Source organism: Nylanderia fulva, unplaced genomic scaffold (genome assembly GCF_048542155.1).
Source record: "Nylanderia fulva isolate GAGA-0341 unplaced genomic scaffold, ASM4854215v1 Scaffold2, whole genome shotgun sequence".
Taxonomy (NCBI): Eukaryota; Metazoa; Arthropoda; class Insecta; order Hymenoptera; family Formicidae; genus Nylanderia; species Nylanderia fulva.
The window spans coordinates 2981791-3005499 of NW_028190263.1; the positions used below are offsets into that span (position 1 = coordinate 2981791).

Here is a 23709-nt window from a genome sequence, read left to right on the forward strand (position 1 = left end):
AACCGATGTATTATTTTTCCTCGTCAAAATCGTATTAGCTACTTTCTATTTGGAATTGATTTTTCTTGCAAAAATGATCCAAGAGGTGACTTATTTCGAAACGAAATACTTTTCTTGAAAAATTGCATCTCGAACGCATCGTGTGATCGACAGATGTCAACATCGGCCGGCTGGGACGGTGTTCTCGACGGTATAATAAACGAGGAGGACTGCCAGGAGCCGAACAACGAGATCGGCTACCCGGGCAACTGCGGCTCGTCGACGATCGGGATCGCATACCTGCTCTCGTATCTCGTCATCAGCTTCCTGATCGTTATCAACATGTACATCGCCGTGATTCTCGAGAATTACTCGCAGGCCACCGAAGACGTGCAGGAGGGCCTGACGGACGACGACTACGACATGTACTATGAGATTTGGCAGCAGTTCGATCCGGACGGCACGCAGTACATCAGATACGACCAGCTGTCGGACTTTCTCGATGTGTTGGAGCCCCCCTTGCAAATACACAAGCCCAATAAATACAAGATCGTGTCGATGGATATCCCCATATGTAAGGGTGACCTTATGTTTTGCGTGGATATCCTCGACGCCCTCACCAAGGACTTTTTCGCACGGAAGGGCAATCCAATCGAAGAGACGGGCGATCTAGGCGAGGTCCAGGCGAGACCCGACGAGATCGGTTACGAGCCGGTCTCGTCCACCTTATGGCGGCAGCGCGAGGAATATTGCGCCCGCTTAATACAGAACGCCTGGCGAAAGCACAAGCAGCAGCGGCTCGGCGGCCCGAGCGAAGAGAGCGATGATCCGGACACGGATCTATGCGTACGGCAGACCAAGGTGCTGGTCGAGAGCGACGGTTACGTCACGAAGAACGGCCATCGGGTTGTCATACACAGCCGATCGCCGAGCGTCACCTCAAGAACCGCGGACGTCTGATCGCCAAAGTCGTCGTCGCCGCCGTCGCAGCTGCCGCAGCAGCCACCGCCGCCGTCCGTGCGCCGAAAATCGCTCTATCGCAGCAGCCGCAGTCGCAGCAGCAGCAGCAGCAGCAGCAGCAGCAGCAGCAGCAGCATCGTCGACGACGATAATCACGCGTCATCAGCCGCTCGCACTGCTCGTGCGAAGTAGTGGCCGGGCGGGCACCTCGCGTGCGCTCTCCATCGACAGCCTTATAGTTGTATAAAATAACAATTCCTCCAACGAGTTGCCTTTAATCGACTTTAAACGAGCCACGACCGTTGGGAGAGAGAGAGAGAGAGAGAAAGAGAAAGATAGAGAGAGACACGTCGCTTAGTTAGACGAGCGTCCGTATATGAAAAAGTACTACGAAAGAGAAGACTGCGACTGCGAGTATCCAAGATCCACCGATTCGAAAGTATTGCTGCTCTCGCTTGATCGCCGATCGCCGATCCTTAATACACGCAATTTATTGTCGTGGATCGGCTTAATTGACTTGGCCGTGGCGTCCGGATTGCGTGTACGCGACGCAAGGTACCTCTTGCACTCGAGAAGAGAGAGGAAGAGAGAAGAGAGCTACGTACGCGAAGAGAACAAGAAGACACGAGGAGAAATACGAGGACGGCAGGCCGAAGCGTCGCAACGTCCACTCCGAGTTCGACTTCCCCAATAATTGAATACTCGTGGGACGCGACATCGCGACGCGGAGAGAAAAAGAGAGAGGGACCATCTCGCTTTTTCTCGTTTAGCCTCCCCTCTGTTTTTCGCCGTTTCGATCCGAGAAAAAGGAGTCATCCGCGCGCGGATGATGAAGAGAGATCGCGCGTTATATATATATATGTAAATTAATTCGCGCGCGAGACGACGGCCGCGCATCGAGGCGGCGCGCGACCTCCCATGTGCGAATGTCGGGCTTCTGCCAGAGTTGTCAACATGGCCCAGAAGTGGCACAATATTGGCTGCCAAGACTTGATAGGTGGTACTGCCCTAGTACGGATAAACCACCAGATCAATACTGTACCAGTCTCGGTAATTGGTACTGTACCAATACTCCCATGCAATCATATTCTGTTCCGAGCCGAGTCTCGTCTCAGTACTGGGCATGTATTGAGTCGACTCGTGTCGGATTACTGGGAAACAAGCAACTTTGTCTGCAGCACGAGTACCGGTTCAAGTATACTGGAAGAAAATTGGGCCAATGTTACTGACACAAAATATTTTCTATACCGCGAGCCAAATATCGTATCGGTACTGGGCGTGCACTGGGGGCGAGACGTGAAATAGTACTGAGATGATAAAAGTTATGTTGGATAAAATCGTATATATTGGATCAGCACTGGGGCCGTACGTTGGTGTATGACAACAAATATTTTTATTTTGAAACATTAATTTATAATGATTTTAAACATATCGGTTATTCTAATGTTAGATTTGGCCCAATACTGATAATGAATGTTGTCCCAGTACTAATACTTTGTGTCGGGCCAAAATTGGCATCAAGAGTTGGCCCAACATTGGCAATCAGCGTTGTCTCTGTACTAATACTCCGTGTCGGGCCAAAGTTGGCGCCGAGACTGGGACCCGTGTTATCATTCCGACATTGTCCCAGTAATAACCCCGATCTCAACTTATACCGGCCCAGAACGTCAGCCAGTACTGGCGACTCTGGCACCAGTATTGAGCCAGTACTGAGCCTTTTTGAGATTCGCACATGGGTTCTTGTCTACACCATCTTGTACACATTTAGCTCAATCTCGCGAATCTCTATATCCGCCGTTTGGATTTTTTACACCGTTTTACAGCAGTTATAACCCGCCTATTCGCCCCCCAGCGCGACGCCGCGACGCCTCAGGCGCCGCCGTCGAGCCCTCCGTTGCGGTGACACTCGCTTATTAAGGAACGATATATATATATATATATATATATATATATATATATATATATATATATATATATATATATAATTGTATAATCGCGATTGCGCTAGAGAAACGAAGAGAAAGTGGACGCGGAAGAACGATATGACGACGACGACGACGATGATATGTTGATAATGATAATGATGATGTTAATGATGACGATAATGATGATGATGATGATGTCGATGATGTCGATGATATACCGACGTAGATCGACGCGATCACTTTTCGATTAACGACGATTAGAGGACGAAGGCGAAAGAAAATTTCGCGGACGGAAGAGGACTCATTCGTGAAATGAAATGTGCGCGTATAGTAGTGTGTTATACATTCGCTCGGCTTGCATCTCTTGCGAAAAAAAAAAAAAAAAAAAAAACGATGCGCGAACGCTTGATCGCGCCGCTTGGTTCCACAACCCCCCCTCTCCCGCCCCTTTTTCTCTCGGACCTTATATAATTGTGCGACCTCGTCCGTCGGTCCTGGTATATATATATGTATATATATATATATATATACGCACATCGTCGCGAATCAATGAATTCTTTCGCGGAAATGCAAATGTCAAACACTCGCGCGCGTCTCCCGCGATGTGCTTCACTCATCTGTGGGTCTCAGAGAGATTTATTAATTCTCCCTCTCCTCCCCTCCCCCTTCCGCGACGGTGTGTCCGCGTCTCTTTTTGGCCGCGTTTTTTCCCCGATCCGGGTTTACACCCTCCGCGTATGTGCGAAAACTTTTTGCATCCCGACCGAGGGGGAATGAATCCGCTGAAATCGTCGTTCCTTTTATCCTCTTTTTTCGGATTTCCCTCTCACGGATTTATACATATACATATATAAAAATATATACCTATTTCTCTCTACTCCCATTTGCCTGTCTCTGCCTCCGCTCTTTCGCCGCCCTTCCCTTTCGACACTTTCGCGTCGCGATCTTCTCTGTATCACACGATTAAGACAAAAATGCGTCGAAGCAATCGCGTCGAAGAAACGTGCGTATCGGCTTCTTAAAAAGAAAAAATGCATAATAAATAAATAAATAAATAAATAAATAAATAATAATAGTGTTTAAAAGGAAAGACAAAGAGAGAGAGGCCGCCGCGCGGTAAGAGAGACACTCTTTAATCCGTACCCGATTTTAATCGATATATCTCGAACGGCCGAAGGGGTTGGAGAGAAGGGGGATGGGGGCGCGATTCCGCAGTCTCATCATCTCTCAGCTAGATATTTACACATTTGCAAAACTTACACGCAGTCTTACACGACCGTAGTGAAACGCGCTTCGGAATAAAAATAAAATTAATACATTCTAGTGTATATCGTTATTCGACTAATCGCAATCGATCGCGCGCGCGCGCGTAAACCCGTCTCGCGTCGCGCAACCCGCAAACAAATACAAATAAAAAAAAAAACGCTGAAGATATTTTAAAAATAGGGTTGTTGTGTAATTATATAATTATTATTATTATTATTATTATTGTAATTATATTATATTGTATCGATGGTGCACACAACACGGAGCACGCGCAAAAATTTGTTCGCCCCCCGATTCGAACTCTCTCCGGCGTGGTTAATTATTATACAAAGAGATATTGTTATGTAAAATATATAGTTTTACCGCTCCGAAATATAATACTGCTCTTTCAGTATAGCGAGGGTATTTCACTTCGAGAGTGAATGAAGTCGCGTATCTTCAAAAGCCTGAATGTGAGAGAAAGGACGGAGAAATTATTAAACGGGGGTGCACGAAGGCGAAGGAAGAAGATGATGATGATGATGATGATGATGATGATGAAGGAGAGAAGACGAGGACGAAGAAGACGCCTTTTATATAAACACGAAAAACACGAATTGGATCGTACAAGTATTTCTCGCTAATCGGATGATAATGAGAACCCTACGTTGTGCCTTTTGAATAACAGCAATCTTAAGCAAACTAAAGGAGAAAAAAAAAGCAAAGGAAAAAGAAAAACTTCGGTTTCCCGATATCGCACCGTTAAATAAACATTAATCGTCGGATATCATGGTGGAAGACGCGTCTCGCGTCGCGCACCAACATTGAAGCCGAATGCTGCTGCTTTTGTGTTCTCTATCACGAAAGCGAACCATATCCTCTTCGCTCTGTTTCTCTCAGCACCCGAGTTATCTTTAGTATAAACGTCGGTCGGCGTTCCGGCCGACCGGATTAATAAATGCGGAGAATTTAGACGGGTTTACGCACACAGAGACTCTCTTCGCGCGGAATCGCGTACGGAGACTTTTCGCGTCGACGACCTCGATCGACGTATATGTAGGAACCACGATGGAAAGAGACACGTATGTTTATTCGAAGGTCCGTTTATTTTAAATTTAAAATATATATATATATATATAGGACAGCTCTCCCTTTTCGAAAAAACGTCTGTCCCGCAACTATCGATTCCCTTTCACGGCCGATGAGTTTCAGACGGGTCTCGAGGATAGACTCTCATCAATTTGTCAACGCCTGGCCATCGTGTACACATACATACACATATATACGCGAATATATACACTTATGTATAACATGTACATACACAGACTTTGTACTCTTTCCACCGTGGTCGCATTTACCGCAATTTTGTCGTCGCGATTCCGTCACGAAGCAAGTACCAATCTCATTTCGCCTCCGCGCAACAACCTACACAGATCACCTTTGAACGTGTGTTTAAACAATTTACACAGGGAGTATCAGAGTTTATCACGATATAACGCGTGACGGCGATGACGACACCTTTGCGCAACGACGTGTCAAGCTATTCGTAAATAAATATTATATATATATACAGGGTGTCCGGTAATTAACGGACCAACGATCACAAATGGATTCTTTGGTCAATTTGGGGAACGATTTTTCCTCAGCGAAAATGTCGAAAATGTCGAAAAAGGTTATCATTTTTTACAACTTTCCAATATTTGTCATTCAGTATCTTTATAACTAAGCCTCGAATTCAAATTTTATTATAGTAAACTCTACCTGAAATTAACTGAAGAATGTAATTAGACTTTTAACTCCAAAACGTTTAGTTATTGACTTCTCAACATTTTTGCTAAGGAAAAATCGTCTCCAAATTGGCCAGAGAATCCGCCCTTAATCATTGGTCCGTTAGTTACCGGACACCCTGTATATATATATATATATATAGACAGATGCGTGTGTGTGCGTGCAGGATGAGACAAACAGAGTCTGTTTCCTCTCCTCTTGACATTTTATTAGTCGTTCGGATAAAAAAAAAGCTGCTGTTCGAAAACCCATTTATCTTCGCGAACACGTAGCAAGAATTTTTCTTCGAACGCCGACTATCCTTTCCCCTGAAATGTCGATCGGAGGACAACTCGAGGAGCGCGTCTCGCCTCGCACGCACACTTTGCGACTTGAATTAATTGATCGATTCGTCGTTGAACTTAACGAAGAGCGTTGTCGCGGTCACGCGGCGGTGAGCTTAAGTAGGCGGCGAGATACAACAAAATAGAGAGAAAAAACAAGGAGAGAAATAAATAAATAAATGCGTGTGTGCGTGTGCGTGTGTGTTAATGCGGATTGTGCGATCGTTATTTTTCTACGTCTACATCCGCGTAGGGTCGATTTAGGGCGGAGGAAAGGGAGACAGACGTCCGCGGATCGTGAGGGACAACGACGTGGAAGCGGCGAGCCCTGTTGTTGTTGTCGGCACTTTATTGTTAGACGGGAAGTCGTGTGGGTGTAGGTGGTGACGTGGAGATTTCGGGCAGAGAGGGAGAACGCGTTTCTCGCTCTGGTCGATATATTTGAGCGCGTTTAAAGACCAAGAGAGAACAAAGGCTGCATTCGGATCAGATGTTGCTCGCAGTAATGTAACTCTACTGATTGCAATTGAATGTGATTGGTGGATTTACGAGCGCTCGGGGATAGATAAAGGATTTATTAAGCGTCGTTGCCTGTAGAGCTCTCGGCACGTCTAATGATTCAGCTACGAAAAGAATATGTAAACATACGAGAAAAAGAATATATATATATATATATATATATGACAGAATACGAAATATATGTGTTATACGCGTATTTTTGGCAAATATTTAATTTCGTATCTAAATTACGCGCGTGAGATTGTATAAATTCTTGACATATTCGGAATTTAAATTTTTTATTATATATTATTTCACTTCTCTCTTCGCCAATCATTCAATTGCCTGTTTCATCTTCTGAATGCAGCCAATAATGTTAATGACAAGACTAATAACAGGGTTGGATAATAATTAGTTAATTTAAAATGTATTAATTTTTAACTTCAACTAGTTATTTTTGACCTTAAACTTATTAACTTTTTTCCCAAGTTAAATTTCTTTTATCTTTGAATACTATTATTGGTTTTTTATAAGTTATAAACGTATTATTCAAAGTATTATTAATTTTTATGTTTATTTATCATCGATTGTAATTACCAAAAAAATATATTTCTATATAAAGATCAAAATATTGTTGTTGTTTGTTATTATAAATTTTAAAAGAATTAACAAACAAAATTCTAATTTAATATAAATGTTTTGAAAAATTAACTTTTGATTTAACTTCAGTTAATTTAATTTTAACTTTAACTGAATTAATTTTTTGTTCGCGCAACTTTTAACTTGACTAAATTAATTTTATAAGCAATTAACTTTAACTTGACTTAGTTATAAAAAATCATTAACTTACTCAACCCTGACTAATACTGACGATGACAAGGTCCACAATTAGAACATCAAAGAGCAGTGGTGTCGTTGTAGATGAAAAATGATATAAAATATTTCGAAAATAGCGTGGCAAATGAATATACTTTACGAAAACATTTAAACACGGTGAACCGGATCTTCTCTCATTGGGAAAAGAGTTTTTGCTTTGCGACGAAACTAGGTCTGATATTAATCGTGTAATTTCATCGCGTATAACTTTTCTACGTTTATTTGCAATGCACGAATTTCGAATCGCGAATTATTCGACATTTTTACATTGGCCATTTAAAAATTCTAAATCTAGATCGCTTAAAATGTAATGCTAAGATTAAATATTGTGTGAAAATTATATTCTAAAAAAATTGTATATACATATATATATATATATATATATATATATATATTCAAAGAAATTTATCTCTATACGAAAGTAAAACGTAATGCAAATTATAAGAAGAAGAGTGCACGTTCCTAATTACCGAATTGAAAATATATTTAGTGCTTCAAAATTGTGTTTCGCTACGTCGAGATTTTGTCAGACACACACACGGGGCTGAAAGTATTTTTTATATCGCACAATCGTAAAAAAAAAAAAAAAATAAAAAAAAAATAAAAAAAAAATAAATTCTTCGCGACGGTGACGCGTATAATCAGGAGCACACACATTAATAATATGCCGTCCGCACATTCACAAAGAGACTTTGCGATTTTTTTCTCTCGCGATTCATCGATTCTCTCTTCGTGTAACAAATAAGTACTCGAACTACGCTATTAGCCATGTAAACGAGAAGAGAGAAAGAGATGCATTCCTTAAATATATTACAGATAGTGATCTGCAAACGCGCAGCCGCATCTCGTTCGTTCGAAGAATAATTATTTCGCGCATATACATATATATATATATATATATATATTATCAGCCTTCTCTCCCTCCCCCCTCGGCGTTTTTTTTTTTTTTTTTCCCGAACCCTCGATTTCGCGCCATCGACGTTGTCCCTCGGAATCGTGGCGTCTTGGAAGCGCGACGGACGAAGACGACGACAGATCGAAATATTAATATATAATACATATATGTAACGAGAAATATATCCGAAAAGGTCCGTCCGGTTCACTCTGTCCCGTACTTCCGAGACCTCCCTTTCCAACCCCGTCATCAAGGTTTGGCCTCCTCTCCCGTGTTGTAATAACGTGCAAATAATAATTCGATATAATATAATCAAATCGCTTATACTCACAATAATATATATATATATATATATATATATATATATATATATATATATATATATATATATTTTCGACATTACATTCGCGGGTCATTCTTACGTAGGCACAATCGCGTATATAAGTATCGATATATATACGGAAATGATATAAGAGGGGTGAGAAAAAACGCGCGAAAAAAACTTTATGGCCTGTAGCGTACAAATATTTTTACATCGAACCGCGAATAAATAATTGGTTAATCGTAAATCGACGAATTTAATTCTCTTCTCGCGCGGAGACGCGTGTATATCCGTCTCTCTCTCTCTCTCTCTCTCTCTCTCTCTCTCTCTGGAGAAATCTCGACTGTCTCTGTTCGGAGACGTAAAGAGAGCAGGAAAAAGGGCAGATGTGAAATGTCACTTGACCTTATCGAATCGTTCATAGGGCGTATAAGCGCGCATTATCCGCTTATTAGTTATCGATGAAACATTTAATGTCGCTCGTCTAATGATGCCTCGCGATTTTGAATTGGCCGCGGCACTTGTGCAAAGTGCTCCCGTGTTCCGATGTAGATTTGTATGCACAGGACAGGCTTAAAACGCGCGACGGACAATCCAACGAATGCGCTCGCGATCTTCGACGAGCGCCTCCTCGACGACTCGCATCGTCATTCTTCCCCGGATGGAGGCGCGAGACGGAGATACGCGCGGCTAAAAAGGCGAATGGTTTTGCATGGTCCTCGCTTTTCAAGATCGTCTTCGAATGAGTCACGCAAGGTGAAGGTAAAAAATTAAAAAAATGAATCACCCGATGAAAACAATTCTCTATTTCTGCGCGCGCTTCGCTTCGAATATGAGCGATAACAATCACTTGTCAATGAACGTCAAACACTTTTGGTTGTTTCACTTCGTGCAAATCATTCGAGTAAGTGTAATAATTTGTAATTAGTTTGCGATACAAAATCATTATGATTTTTCAAGCAGAGAGAATTCTCGTGGATTATATATATATATATATATATATATATATACGGGGTGTCCGGTAACTAACGGACCAATAATTAAGGGCGGATTCTCTGGCCAATTTGGAGACGATTTTTTCTTAGCAAAAATGTTGAGAAGTCAATAATTTTCGAGTTATAAGCGATTGAAAAAAATAGGTTTTTTGAAAACTAAACGTTTTGGAGTTAAAAGTCTAACATAATTACATTCTTCAGTTAATTTCAGGTAGAGTTTACTATAATAAAATTTGAATTCGAGGCTTAGTTATAAAGATACTGAATGACAAATATTGGAAAGTTGTAAAAAATGATGACTTTTTCCGCTGAGGAAAAATCGTTCCCAAATTGACCAAAGAATCCATTTGTAATCGTTGGTCCGTTAGTTACCGGACACCCTGTATATATATATATATATATATAATATTAAAAATGTGTATTCGCTCGTCTATTGATTAAAACAAAATTTAGTATATAAAAAGGCCAACTAATCGAGCATTATTAGATGATATAAACTAACAATCTATATAAGATAATACAGTACAAACGTTTCGACCGCACGCGGTCTTCTTCAGTATAGGAATTAAAAGTAGATGATCATAAGTGATTGTAAGTCGCAATTTTATCGCCGAATTAGTGCATGTCGTGTTAAGTCAAATTACAAAACGTCAGTATTATTGAGATGTTTGGCCGATCCCATAGATTTCATCGTTAGTATGCGGGAAATTATTGTTGTCATATCGGCCAAACATCTCAATAGAGCGATCAATCCGTAAGAAATATACTGACGTTTTGTAATTTGATTTAACACGACGATTTAACATGCACTAATTCGGCGATAAAATTGCGACTTACAATCACTTATGATCATCTACTTTTAATTCCTATACCGAAGAAGGCCGCGTGCGGTCGAAACGTTTGTAATATATTATTTTATATAGAATAAATACTTAGTTTATATCATCTAATAATGCTCGATTAGTTGGCCTTTTTATATACTAAATTATATATATATATATATATATCTACGTCGAACGTTTCGCTGCTGATGAAACATCTCTATATAAAATATCGGTTACGCAACGTATTCACTTTGGAGACTCGTCTGAGATAATCTTGAAATGTTGGACCATCTGTTTTAAAAGTAGGTTGAAATAGTGTCTCGGCAAATGCGTCGATTCGTCGAAGGATGGAATGTTATAAACGCGCGCGTTATGTATCAACTCACACAACTTCCCCAAATAATAATTCGTTCGCTACGTCGTTCTCATCGACGTTGAAATTAACATTCCGTCCGTGACATCGAATCGAAGAGGACTGCGAGGGGACCATATCTTACGTAAGATGAGAAAATGTCCGTCGAAAAGAGAGATTGCGTCAACAAAATAAAACGCGAATGATGTGTCGAAGAGGGTGCAAATATTTTTCAGAATTTTTAAAAATGTCTCGCGCTTCAAATAAATAATTCAATTACACAACTATATATATATATATATATATATATATATATATATATACATTATATCACATATCCACACACTACAAAATTAATTCAGCAATCATCCCTAAGAGAGGAAGAGGGATGAAGAGGAGAGGAAAAAAAGAGATTTCTTGTTAATCCCTCCATATTAACATTGTTTTCTTTTTGCTTAAAAAGAAGGCAGTCCTTTCGCCGTCCTCCCGCATTTCTATCTCCGAAATATATATTACACGAGAGTTGCTTGAGGAGCGAAGGGGAGGGTTGCTTGAGAACCGTCTGGTGATATCGCGGAAGGGAAGTTTCAGTTTTTTTAGAGGGAAGAAAAACGCCGTTTGATCGATACTTTGTAATGACGAGGACGATTATATTGACAACGACGACGATGACGACGTCGACGACGACGACGACGACGACGAAGAAGACAATGTCGCTAGAGGGAGGGGGATGAGAGAGCGTGCGTGGTGTGCTTCGTTTTGTTAATTTTTTCCAAAGTGTACATTAAAAATATCAGCTTTTACGCGACGACGGCTGTAAGATATAACAAAAAAAAAAATAGGGCTTTCCTTCGTTAAGCGAGGTAAGACGAGGTTTAACGTACTTTCTCCGAGGACGATACTGCCGTTACGTATTGTATAAAAGAAAAAAACTAAGTTAACTAATCGTATAAATGCACGAAAAATTTTCTTAAACGGATAGCAAACAAAAAAAGGGCTTTGTAGTGTCTCGATACTCTCGAATCATTAATCCTACGTCGTGAGATAATAAATAATGATATTAATGAAATAAAAAAAAATAAAATAATTAAATATGAAACAAAAATCCTAGAGCTGGGCTAAAGCATTGTAAAGTGTCAAGCTGCGGAGCCTGTCGGCCAGTATAAAATGAACAAGCAACTGCCATGGGTCATCAAGCTAGGTAGAAAACGTGCTAAGAATCCAATTTTAACAAGCTAGCTGTCGAAACACATTTAACAAAAAATAACGCGCGAAGGGGATCGTCCATTTAAAAAAATCTGCGTACGTATGCATGTATGTGAGTGTGTATGCGAATGTGTGTGTGTGTGTGTATGTATGTGTGCGTGCTCGCGCGTGTTTGTGCGGACACGCGGACCGGATGACGTGCGCGTGTTCACGCGCGTAAAACGCACGCGTGAATAGGCGCGCGCGCGCGCGCAAGACGAGACACGCGAGGAAACGCGAGAAACACAGAGAAGCTCCTCCGTTAAGAATATGACATTCATTACTACTTAACAGAATAATAAAAAAAAATAACAAGAGAAAAAAATATGAGTTATTTGCACAATATTATAAATAATTACTATGTTTACTACGATTATTAAATTAAAGAGCAAATAATAAGAGGATAAAAAAAAAACTGTTGTTAAATAATTAATACACACAAAAAGAGAGGGGGATGAGCGGAAAAAAGTAATAATAATTAAAAAACGATTTTAAGCTAACGATCGATATTGGGTCAATACGAAGATGAGATGGTGAGAAGATATGATATATGAAGAGAGAGAGGGGAGTGGATGATAAGAAGATGAGAGGTGGAAAAAAAAGGGAGGAGGATACGATTCGTTTGTTATCGATTAGTTAACGATCCTTACACATTATATTATTGTAATTATATAAAGTAAACGATTATTATCATAATAGTTACAATTAACAAGTTGTTACCGCTTTGTTATACATAATATAATTAATAATAAGATTAAAAAAAAAGTAAGAGCGAATGCATCGTTGATTCGTCCTTTACTTATGTAGATACTAAAAATACGATCGACTCTATTGTTTTCAATGTCTTCACCGTATCTCTTCGTTTGCTACCCGATTTTATTTCGTTGTCGAAGATTCGGTATTGTCGGCTTACCTCGCCCGGCCACAATATACACACGTTTTACAGAGATATTTTCAATAAACGAAAAAGCTTAACACTCACACAGCAGTTGTACTCTTGTTTTACTCTTATTGTCCCCGTAAGAGATTTTTCTCATTATCGGTTTGATAGCGAAATGTGTGACAATGACAATGTTTGCATAAACATTGTCATAAACACATCTTATATTATCTAAAGGTTTTATTAATTGTTTTAGATATTTTTATCTCTAAAGGTTGAAAAACAAGGCATTTGGTTGATAAAATGCATATAGACTTGTGTAATCTAGCGCATGATATTGGAAAACAGATGACATTTCTTATTAAATCTCTTTTACCCTTTAATAAAAGACCGATTTTTGTAATGATAATTTTCTCACAGTTGTATAAAAAATATTTAATGGTATAAATAGATATAAAAAGAAATTAAGAGTCGTGACATTTCGAAACAAAATTATTCATCAAATCGTAAAAAATAAATTATACATATGCTGATTCGGTAATATATAAAGTATATATTTTATATTTTAAATTTAATTTTTGTAAGATGTTTTTTTTATTTCTTGTGATTTACTGTTTTGTGTAACTTTTTTCAAATATTGTCACACACGTATCCTACTGTCTGTAAAGGATTCTCTAGCACCTCTATTTTTTGGAGAAGCATGTGAAAAAGGGCAGGAAAAGAAATCATCGTCTTTAAAAAGGAAAACTAAGAGAAAGAAATTACGTTCTTTGTTTCATCTTGTTTATTTATCTGGCCTTCAATTTATTTTAAATTTAATTTTTCCAAGATAATTATATTTTTTTATTTCTTGCAATTTACTATTTTGTGTAATTCTTCCTAAATATTGTCACATGTACTTTAATGTCTATAGAGAATCTTCGTCTTTAAAAAAAGAAAACAAATAGAAAGCGAGATCCCGCTTTTATTTCGTCTTGCCTTATCTAGACTTCACCTAAGATTCAATCTATTTTAATTTAATTTTTTCAAAAAAATATATTCTTTTTTATTTCTTGTAATTTACTGTTTTGTGTAACTTTTTTAAAATATTGTTACACACGTATCCTAGTGTCTGTAGGGGATTTTTCAAGCATCTTTGTTCTCGAGAACCATGTGAAAAAGGAAAGGAATCTTCCTCTTTAAGAAAAGGAAAATAAAAAGAAAAAGAAATTTCGCACTTGTTTCGTCTTTTATCTATGGTTATCTGGATTTCACCTGAGGTTCAAGCTACTTTAAATTTAATTTTTCCTAAATATTATATTCTTTTTTATTTCTTGCAATTTTGTTTTGTGTAACTCTCTTTAAATATTATCACACAATAATCCTAGTGTCTTTTGGGGGATTTTCAAGCACCTATATATGTTTTGGAGAAGAACGTGAAAAAAGACAAGGAAAGGAATCTTCCTCTTTAAGAAAAGGAAAACGAGAAAGAGATTTCGCTCTTGTTTCGTCTTCCCAGATAGCACCATGTCCAAAATGCACCCATAAGACATTATTAAGATGTTTTCAAGATGTCTTTGGGATATCATATCATAAGATTTCTTAAAGATGTCTTAAAGATTTCTTAATGATGACTTATGCGTGCATTTTAAACATGGTGCTATCTGGGTTTTGTCTGTTTATCTGAATATCACCTTGGGTTCGAGCTATTTTAAATTTAATTTTTCCTAAATATTCTATTCTTTTTTGGGATATCATATCTTTCCACCATACCATACCATTCTTTGGGATATCATATCATAAGATTTCTTAAAGATGTCTTAAAGATTTCTTAATGATGACTTATGCGTGCATTTTAGACATGGTGCTATCTGGGTTTTGCCTGTTTATCTGAATATCACCTTGGGTTCGAGCTATTTTAAATTTAATTTTTCCTAAATATTCTTTTTTATTTCTTACGATTTTTTGTCTTATGTAACTCCTTCGAAATATTGTCACACAGTAATTCTACTGTCTTTTAGTGGAAGGAATCTTCCTCTTTAAGAAAAGGCAAAGAAAAAGAGAAAGAGATTCCGTTCTCGTTTCTTTTGTCTGTTTACCTGCACCTGGGGTTCAATCTATTCTTGCTACGGTGTGTACGGTGGAAGGGATGAGCGGGTAATACACGTGACGCTATATCGGATTAACGCAGATGTATCCGTCCGTTCATCGTCATCGTGCGTTAGTCACGTAAAGCGCGCGGCGGCGCGTGGGTGCTCGCGCAAAGAAGCTTTACGCGAGGAGAGCGAGCGAGCTGAGCGAAGCATGGGTGGGGTCCAGAGAACGAATCGCTGTCTCGCCTCTCTCCTCGCGTCTCCTCGCAAGTCCGATACGAGCAGCAGCAGTCGTCGTCGTCGTCCTCCTCGTCCAGACCGTCGTGCCTTTTACGCGTGGCGGCGCGTTTCACACGACGTTCGACAAGCGATGGTCGTCCCGTCTCCTGCCGAGCGTCGACTATATACCTCATCCGTGGCGGACCTGTGCGAGAAGGATGGCTGTTTCGAGGTCACTCGGGCCTCCTTCTCGCCGGCGTTGAGAGAGCTGGCGAATCAGTGAAACTGGAGCAGCGAGAGACGTCGCGCCGAGGCGGACCTGGACGAGATTGTGCGCGCGACAAAATCGAGCTGTCAAGACCGTCCGCGAGGGAGGGAGAGACAGAAAGAGAGAGAGAGAGAGAGAGAGAGAGAGAGAAGTTGGTGTGCGGTTGCATCGCTGTCGTGTTTATCGGCGAGCTGGGGCGACGTCGACTCTGACCTCACTTATCGTGCTGCATTCGCAGCTGCAACGTCGTCGAGGCTTCAATGATAGAGATTCGCGGTGACTCATCATTCGCGACTTGGACCCTGGGTAGAGGAAGGAGAGTCTCGACGTGGATTTCGACATCGTGGAGGTTAGTGCACAGCAAGGTACGGCCGCGTATTTATAATCGTGACGAACGTGTAGCGAGTTTTTTTATCATCGAGGAGTTCTGACGTTTTCTAAGAATGTGGTCGAGTGAGTATTTTTCTTCTTTTTCGAACGGACATTCAACTGTGAAAAGTGTGTTTTATTTAATGAGAATGCAGGGGAAACGGTAGCATTGAGAGAACGAAAACAACCGTGGTCATTAATATTTAATGAATGTGTGTTCTTTGAATATATGAGAATATTTTTAAATATATATTTCATATAATTAAATACATATGTAATCATATCATATTAAATAGATATTTCATATATATATTAAATGATCTCATATATTCATATATTTCATATATGGTTTTTTTATTTTTACATCCTTTTTGTAAATCATTGTGTAAATCAATACTAGTTCTTACGATTCAATTCAATTTTACAAAGTAATTTTAAAATTATTTATAATAATCTTTATTTTGGAAATAATATTATTAGAATTATTTCTATATTTCACATGTGACATATTATTATATATTCTAATTTTTGCAGGTATTTTAACGTCAAGGAGACTTGCTAATATTTGTAATGGAGAAAAAGGGGCTGCGCAAGAAGGACATATTGAGAATGGATGGTCTTCTGCCTCCTACTCGACGTCTGCCAGTTTGTGATGCAGTATCTAGTGCATCGGACAAGAAAAAGGAAAAGAAATGGTCCATAGGTGGTATCCTGCGTAGAATATCCTCAATAAAAGATTACGACAGTTCCTCTAATGACGAAGAGATTGTGTATTGCAACAGAAAGCCTAGAAAACCCACCAAGCTCAAGAGGCAACCCGATGATGTTGTTCTTCATACGTTAGAAAATCATTTAAAGCAGAAGATGACAGTTGACAGCAACGTCCGTCATTCGGCAGAGTCTCATCGAGATTCGCTGCATTCGCGTAGCAGTGACGGTTCGTTAGACGGTCTAGGCAAGAAGACTCGGAGGAACAAATTGAAAGCTCGTGCCGAAGCGAAGAGGGATCATCTGTGCGTCGAGAGCAGTTCCGACGAGGACAGTCGAAGGTCGAACAATTCGTTGAACAAAATTCATGGCGTGGACGGCGCGCAAAACGGCCAGAGAAACAGTATATGCAGTAGGAGAACGCGCGCTGCTCGAACGGAGCGTTACATCAAGCGCTTATCTCGCGACGAGGGCAACAACGGCACTTCTGATACTTCGAACGACCTGTATAGCAAAAGGTGTTCCTCGGAATATGCCGAAGACAAGCAGCGTGCGGCTTACGTCGACGCGAACGGATTGTGTCGGCCGCCCATACATCCTCGCCGATTCGCCGGGATGTATCCAAATTCGAATCGAACGCTTCAGTCGGTTCAGAGATCCTCCGCGGAGAGTCTGCGAGACGCGAATCATGCGGGTCTACCGAGTCCGGAGGAAATTTTCGTCGGCGATTATAGGAGATATTCCACCGGACAATACGTCACGGACTTGAATCAGAATAACGCTTATGGGAAGATTTCGCGGCATACCAGCGGGGAAGCTGGAAACTTCTTCACGTATCCCGCGAAGAACGCGTGCCATTATTCGGAACCGTTCGATCCTTACGTCATCGATCCTCGATCGATCGATCCGGATAGTCATCAGCCACCCGTGCCACCGCCGAGAGATCCCCGATATCGCATATTCGGTTACGGATACAGTTCCTATCCGACGAACAGACATCATAATGTGCCAAATTCCTTTAAGCAAGAGGACAAGACTAATGTAATCGCGAGGGAGATATCGAGGCCTGATTGGAGGAACTTTGGATCGAACAACGAGCTCGTGCAGCGCGATAAAGTGGAGCGTGAGATGGAAAATCCCAGAAATTCTCAAACAGAACTTCGCAATTCGCTCGAATGTATAAACAATAAATATAATTGCGGTCGTCATCGCGCGGACGAGTCGATTTACGAGGAAAGCGAAGCGATGAGATGTCGACGGAGAAACACTCGGAACGATCAGCTCAATTGCAACGACGCGAATTACGGCGCGTTGTACAAGGCCAAGAATAAATCAGCGAACATCTGCGAATCGAATAAACACGAAACGATTTCATCGCACGTGTCTGCCGCGTCATCCGGAAGATCTCTTTACGAGCAGCGTATTTCACGTTCCATTACACCGCCTAACGTCGATAATCGCGCTGAAAAGAGCCAGAGAACAGAAGACAACAGAGGGACGACGCCGAACGAGGAGGAGCTGGAGAACAAGCGAAGGAGCTCGAGAAACCTCGAGGAAGCTCTGTCCGAGCTGGAAGCGATATACAACAGCCTTCGTCTCGGCGACGAGGATCTGCTGGATCGCGCGGAACGTCGCAGCATGGAGGAGTTCAGTCTCAAGCAAGGTAAAAGCGACGCGGTGATCGCGATCGCTCCGGATTCACCGGACAGGACGAAGGACGATATGGCCTATCGAAGGATGCATCCCAAGGAGAGACCCACGTCGCTGTCGGACATCGCCGGACAATCGACATTATCCAACATCAGCTACCTCGTCGCCTCGCCGGTTCTCTCGCGACGAGATTCTGCGGACGATCTCGTGCGTTTACCGTCGATCTATCCGTCCCGTCGAGACGAGCCGGACGTCACGCGGGACGACGTGGTCTTTCGCAGTATAAATCACGCCAACAACACTCTCCGAGTAATCGATCCGCAACCGCCGTTCGGTATACCACTCGGACCGGTTACCGCAGCCACCGAGAGCGATTACCTGCACACGACGCCGACGAAACCGGAACAGCCGCGTTCGCCGTACATACCGCAATGCGAGCCCGACGTGGTCACGGATGACTTGGCTTACAGGGCCTTGAGAAAGGACGTCGCGCCAGCGACGTCGCGGAACATCGTTGCGGAGAACAGCCTGGACGTCGCGAAGGAGCAGCAGCGACCTGGCATCCGGAAGAAACGCGCCGTCAGATCTCTGTCGGCCAATCTTTACGGTCTGATCAACCACGATCGCATTCATTTGCGACGCGAGCCCAGCCTCGACGCCATCAAGGACGAGCCATCAAGGATGCAGCAGAACGTTGCGGCGAACAACTTGGCCGCGACGTACGAGCGACCGGAATATCTCAGACGGGTCGTGAGTGACGGCGAGTTATCGGATAACGACGCGGTGCGAAGGCGAGAGGAACCGATTACCACAGACGAGACCGATATCAACGGCAATCATCCGGCGGTGGGCGCGTATCGGAAGAAGCTTTGCGACTACGTGTCGCAGGCGAGTCCGAAGAAGGAGAAGGGGCCAAATATCGCGGACGCCATGCTGTCTTCGAAGACCATTTTGGACGATAAGTTTTGGCACGATTACTTACGCTCGGATTCCAACGCCCCGATGCCCGAGAACAGTCCCGGCAGCACGGAAACAGTCTTCACCGCGTACAGTCGCCTCTGCCAAGATCTAGTTAATTTGATAAAAGACGAGGACGGTGATGTGACGTTGCCGAACGATTCTACCGTCTCGCCGGCGTTCGATAAGTCGAAGGTCGACGACTTCGGGATCGACGAACCCTCCACGAGCATCCCTACACGTACTGTAAGTAGCCATTACTCGGGGCGTGCCAACGACGAGCAGAGTCCGACCGCGTTCTCGAGTTCTCTTACAAATTCCTCGAGGCCAACATCGGAATCTACGCCAGCGACCAGCAACCTTGATTTCTATCTTTGCGCGGTGGACGAGAATGTCGGGCTAATTGCGGCGGAGGCTCTCGACAGTTCGACCGACCGCCTACGCGACAGTCGTCTGTCTCCTCGCGAGAATTCGTGGACGTCACGTGGCTCCGAGGTCGAGTATCAGAGCGGCAGCACGCGCAGCTCGGCTCTGTACAGCCAAGACGAGCCGAGCGACGATCGGCTCGTCCTGTCTACCTCGAAGACCACTACTCGCGCACCTTCAAAACCCAATTCATCGACGAGCGACGACGGAGGAGAGGACCAAAGCAGCTGCCCTTTCGACAGCGTTTCCACTGCCGACGCGGAATTCTCCAAGGCCGTCCGCGACCTGGAACTGGCCGCGGCCAGCTTGTGCGAGCATGGACGGGAGATCGAGGACCTGGGGAAGGCGAGGAGACGCGGGAAGAAGATCAGAGCGCGGGATGACGAGGACGGTTCGATTCGTAAAATTAGCCCCAGCCCTGATGTCCTGAGGCAGGAGAGGGAACGCGATCAGGAGGAGATCACCGTGGTCCCGGCCAGCGGGATCGAGACGACGCGTAGCGAAGCGCGAGCAGGTGACGACGAAGGTGAGCGCACATCGTGCGAGCTTGATGATGATAATGATGATGATGATGTTCGCGCGGGAACATCTCGACGCACGAACCCCGAAGACGCGAGTGTCACTAACATCACAACTGTCACGGTAACGACGTACTCCATGCTCCTGCTCGCTTGTCTCCTTGCATTGCTTTTAGCGATCGTAGCAGCATCGTGAAGGCGCTACACGGGGTATACATATATCGTGTACGCCGGGTATAAAGTCATGCTATATATAAATCATTGTGTGTGTGTGTGTGTGTTAAGATCTGTGTGATGCGTTGGACGCGAGCGCGTCGATTGACGATATTGTCTATTAATCTTGTGTTTATCAAGCAAATGTCCTTACTAATGTCGCAGGTCGCCAAGGCGCTCGCACGCTCGCAATGATCCCCGATCGCATTTCAAATGTCACGTGCTCGCTCGAACCTGACGGTCGACGATAGTAGTACGAGAGACGGGGAAGGTCGATTTTTTTTTAATAATTAAATAGAAAAGAGAGAGAGAGAGAGTTTCGCTGCAGGCTGTTTGAGACACATCGACTTGTTGTTATTGCTCTTGTTATTGTTGTTGGTTTTAATAAAGTTTAAACGTTTAATCGTGCCAGAGTAATTTTCTCTACTGCGTGTAAATACAAATACCCTTGCTTATACGACATATTCATTCCGATTCTTTTTTGATATTTTTGTTTGTATTATGCAATTGTTTTTATTTTGAATATAATATTTTCTATAAAAATAAAATTTTTAAAAATGTGTTTAAAATGTGTTCATAAGAGAGTTAGAAAAAAGGTTGAATTACGAAATTGCGTTATTTTGTTTTATAAATACGCTATTATAAATCTTTCTTTTCCTGGCACTACTGCTAAGATGCACAATATTTATTGTATTTATTAAACATTCTAATTATTTAAAAAAGTATTAATATTTTTTTCACGATTTGAATGCATTCTATCATTTTACGATTACATTGACACGTGAAAAAAAGTATTTGTAATTTATATAATTTTTGTAAATATGTGTGTATGTTTGTGTTGGATTTTAATTAATTTTTAATTAACATTTAATCCCCTATGAGGACGCAATATTTAAAAATAAGGCAAGTGATCGACGTTTGGTATAATAGCTCGTCGTCGATAAATTATCTTTGTCCCAATATTTAGATATTTGATAACACGTAGGCAACCATTTAAAGTTTTATAATCTTTGTCGCACTATTTGCAAAGAGGAAAAACACAGCAATACGCGATCGCAAAATTAAATTATGATAAACACATACAACGTATTCGCGTGCAAATGATTATTGTGTATACATATATATGCGCCTTGTCGGCGCATTGCGCAGTAATACTGAAGAAAAGCTCCGTCCTCTTCGATTTTTTCAAAATTATTACCTAAAATTAAAGTAAAAATTGATGACTCACCGGCGATGCGCAGCAGCGGAATGGTTAAACTGTAAAATATAAATACATCAAAATTATGTAATTTAAAATAATTAATATTTTGAAAAATAAAGTAATTATTTATATTAAATTTTTTATTTGCTTTATTAAATATGAGAATATTTAATAAAGCTTAAACAAAAAATAATAAATGATAGTAGATTGAAATAAATAATAAATAAATTATATTTACCATATAGGTGTTCCGCCGTTGCCCGATGCCACCCTGGGGATCCTGGGTCTCCTTTCTTCCTCTCTTTTTTCACCTTGGTCCTCCTTGTTCAAATGTAAACTGTAAATAAAATATATATAAATACATCAAAATTATATAGTGAAAATCTCAAAATAATTAATTATTCAAAATATAAAATTATTATTATTCACATTGAGTTTAATAGTATAATAATAGCAATAAATAGACTTCGGATTATATGCAAATTGCATATTTGTTACTTTTTGCACATTCTACGACAGCATTGATAATGTGAAAAAATTATAATAGTTTTAACTAATTAATGTTTATTAATTGAAAAAATTGTAATTTATTCACATTATTAATGTTCTTGTGGAATGTGCAAAAATAAGAAATATGCAATTTGCATATAATCCAAAATCTAGTAATAAATATTTACCGTATATGTAACATAGTTGCTCCGCCGTTGGCCTCCTCGTAGAAGCTTCGAAACACTTGCACTCGCGTTTTTTTTCGTTCGCGACGCCCGGCTTTTAAGTAATCATCACATTTTCGACGGGAGCTTATTCACGCGCGAATAAAACCGGTGCTCTGTTTTTCGCGTCGCCGCTTTTTCCAAGGCCCGCTTATCGGAGGGTCTTATATCGATGAACGACGATGACTTCCTCCGCGACGCACTCAGGAGTCGCCGATATTCCCAATGTGGATAAGTTATTAACGATAATAAAATGGCAGCCCGATTGTAATTGTAGTCGACGAATCGGTGCAACTTCACGCAATTTTGGACTTCCGGATTTCGGGCGAACGAATGTTGAGATTCGCGGATTCAAGATCAATCTTGCGTACGCGATCGCGATATCGATACGCGCGACGCGATCGGATTCATACGTTAATTAACGGCGTTAATTAAGACGCTAATGAACATTCACGCTCAGACTCTCGCGATCGGCGCGAATGTTGATCGTGAACAATACGAAATGAACTAGAGGGCAGCAGCAATCTGGATTATGTGGTGGGAAGGGGTCCTCGCCTCTGATTGGTGGACTAAATTTCGGTCCACCAATCAGAGGCGAGGACCCTTCGTCCTGATTAGTCGATCGAGCGCTCCACTCTAGATAAATAATACATCCCAGCAAACACCAAGTAACAATTATATAACTGTTAGTTATAATTTCCCACTCAACAATATAAATGCAATATAACACACGTGTTATATTGCATTTATATTGTTGAGTGGGAAATTATAACTAACAGTTACATAATTGTTACTTGGTGTTTGCTGGGATATATCTTCGAACGCAATCTAGATTGCTGCTGCCCTCTGGTGCATTGTTTACGATTAACATTCGCGCGTTTGTTGCCGGTCCGCGAAAGTGCGAGTATGAATATTAATTACGCCGTTAATCAGCGTACTTCACGTGGGCCATCGCGCGTTTCCGGTCGTATCTTCGCATTATCGTGTCCAAGTATCGTTTCGCGACGAGGGCTAATAATTTGCGTAAAAATCGTGGTCGACTACGATTACGATCGCGCCGCCATCATGCTGTTGTTACATGTCGACATCGCTTCGGGAAAATCGGCGACTTCCGAGTGCGTCGTGGGGGAAGTCGCCATTGTCGTTCGATGAGGCCCTTCGATAAGTGGGCCTTGAAAAAAGCGGCGTCGCGAAAAACAAAGAATCAGTTGTAAAAAGTAACGCGAGTGCAAGTGTTTCGAAGCTTCTGCGTAGGAAGGGACCCGGAATGACATCAGACACCGGAGCA

The 23709-nt window shown here is 41.5% G+C and overlaps 3 protein-coding genes across 24 annotated transcripts in view; 2 read left to right on the top strand and 1 right to left on the bottom strand.

The window, feature by feature from the left end:
• The window catches only part of para (sodium voltage-gated channel paralytic), a 49344-nt gene extending 36136 nt beyond the window's left edge, over nt 1–13208 (top strand). For all 18 annotated transcript variants that reach the window (XM_085481921.1, XM_085481920.1, XM_085481928.1 and 15 more), the window contains one exon: nt 154–13208. In XM_085481921.1, coding sequence (XP_085338047.1) covers nt 154–939 — 786 coding nt within the window. In that variant the 3' untranslated portion in view covers nt 940–13208. The remainder of the gene's footprint in view (nt 1–153) is intronic.
• The window catches only part of LOC114945365 (uncharacterized), a 99007-nt gene extending 76044 nt beyond the window's left edge, over nt 1–22963 (bottom strand). For both annotated transcript variants that reach the window (XM_085481936.1, XM_085481933.1), the window contains exons 1-3: nt 22386–22963; nt 21947–22045; nt 21736–21764 (exon numbers count right to left, since the gene is read on the bottom strand). The gene's annotated coding sequence lies outside the window, so the exon portion shown is untranslated. The remainder of the gene's footprint in view (nt 1–21735; nt 21765–21946; nt 22046–22385) is intronic.
• On the top strand, nt 15285–20915 carry LOC146723411 (uncharacterized). Of its 4 annotated transcripts, XM_029321549.2 has the most exons (3): nt 15286–16031; nt 16570–20302; nt 20673–20915. In XM_029321549.2, the coding sequence occupies exons 2-3, from the start codon at nt 16606–16608 to the stop codon at nt 20756–20758; spliced, it is 3783 nt and encodes a 1260-aa protein (XP_029177382.1). In that variant the 5' UTR covers nt 15286–16031; nt 16570–16605; the 3' UTR covers nt 20759–20915. The 4 variants fall into 4 exon arrangements, with proteins under 4 accessions (XP_029177378.1, XP_029177379.1, XP_029177382.1 ...); XM_029321545.2 differs by having other exon boundaries at nt 15285–16031; nt 16570–20739; XM_029321546.2 differs by having other exon boundaries at nt 15285–16015; nt 16570–20739.
• Nucleotides 22964–23709: the final 746 nt, after the last annotated feature.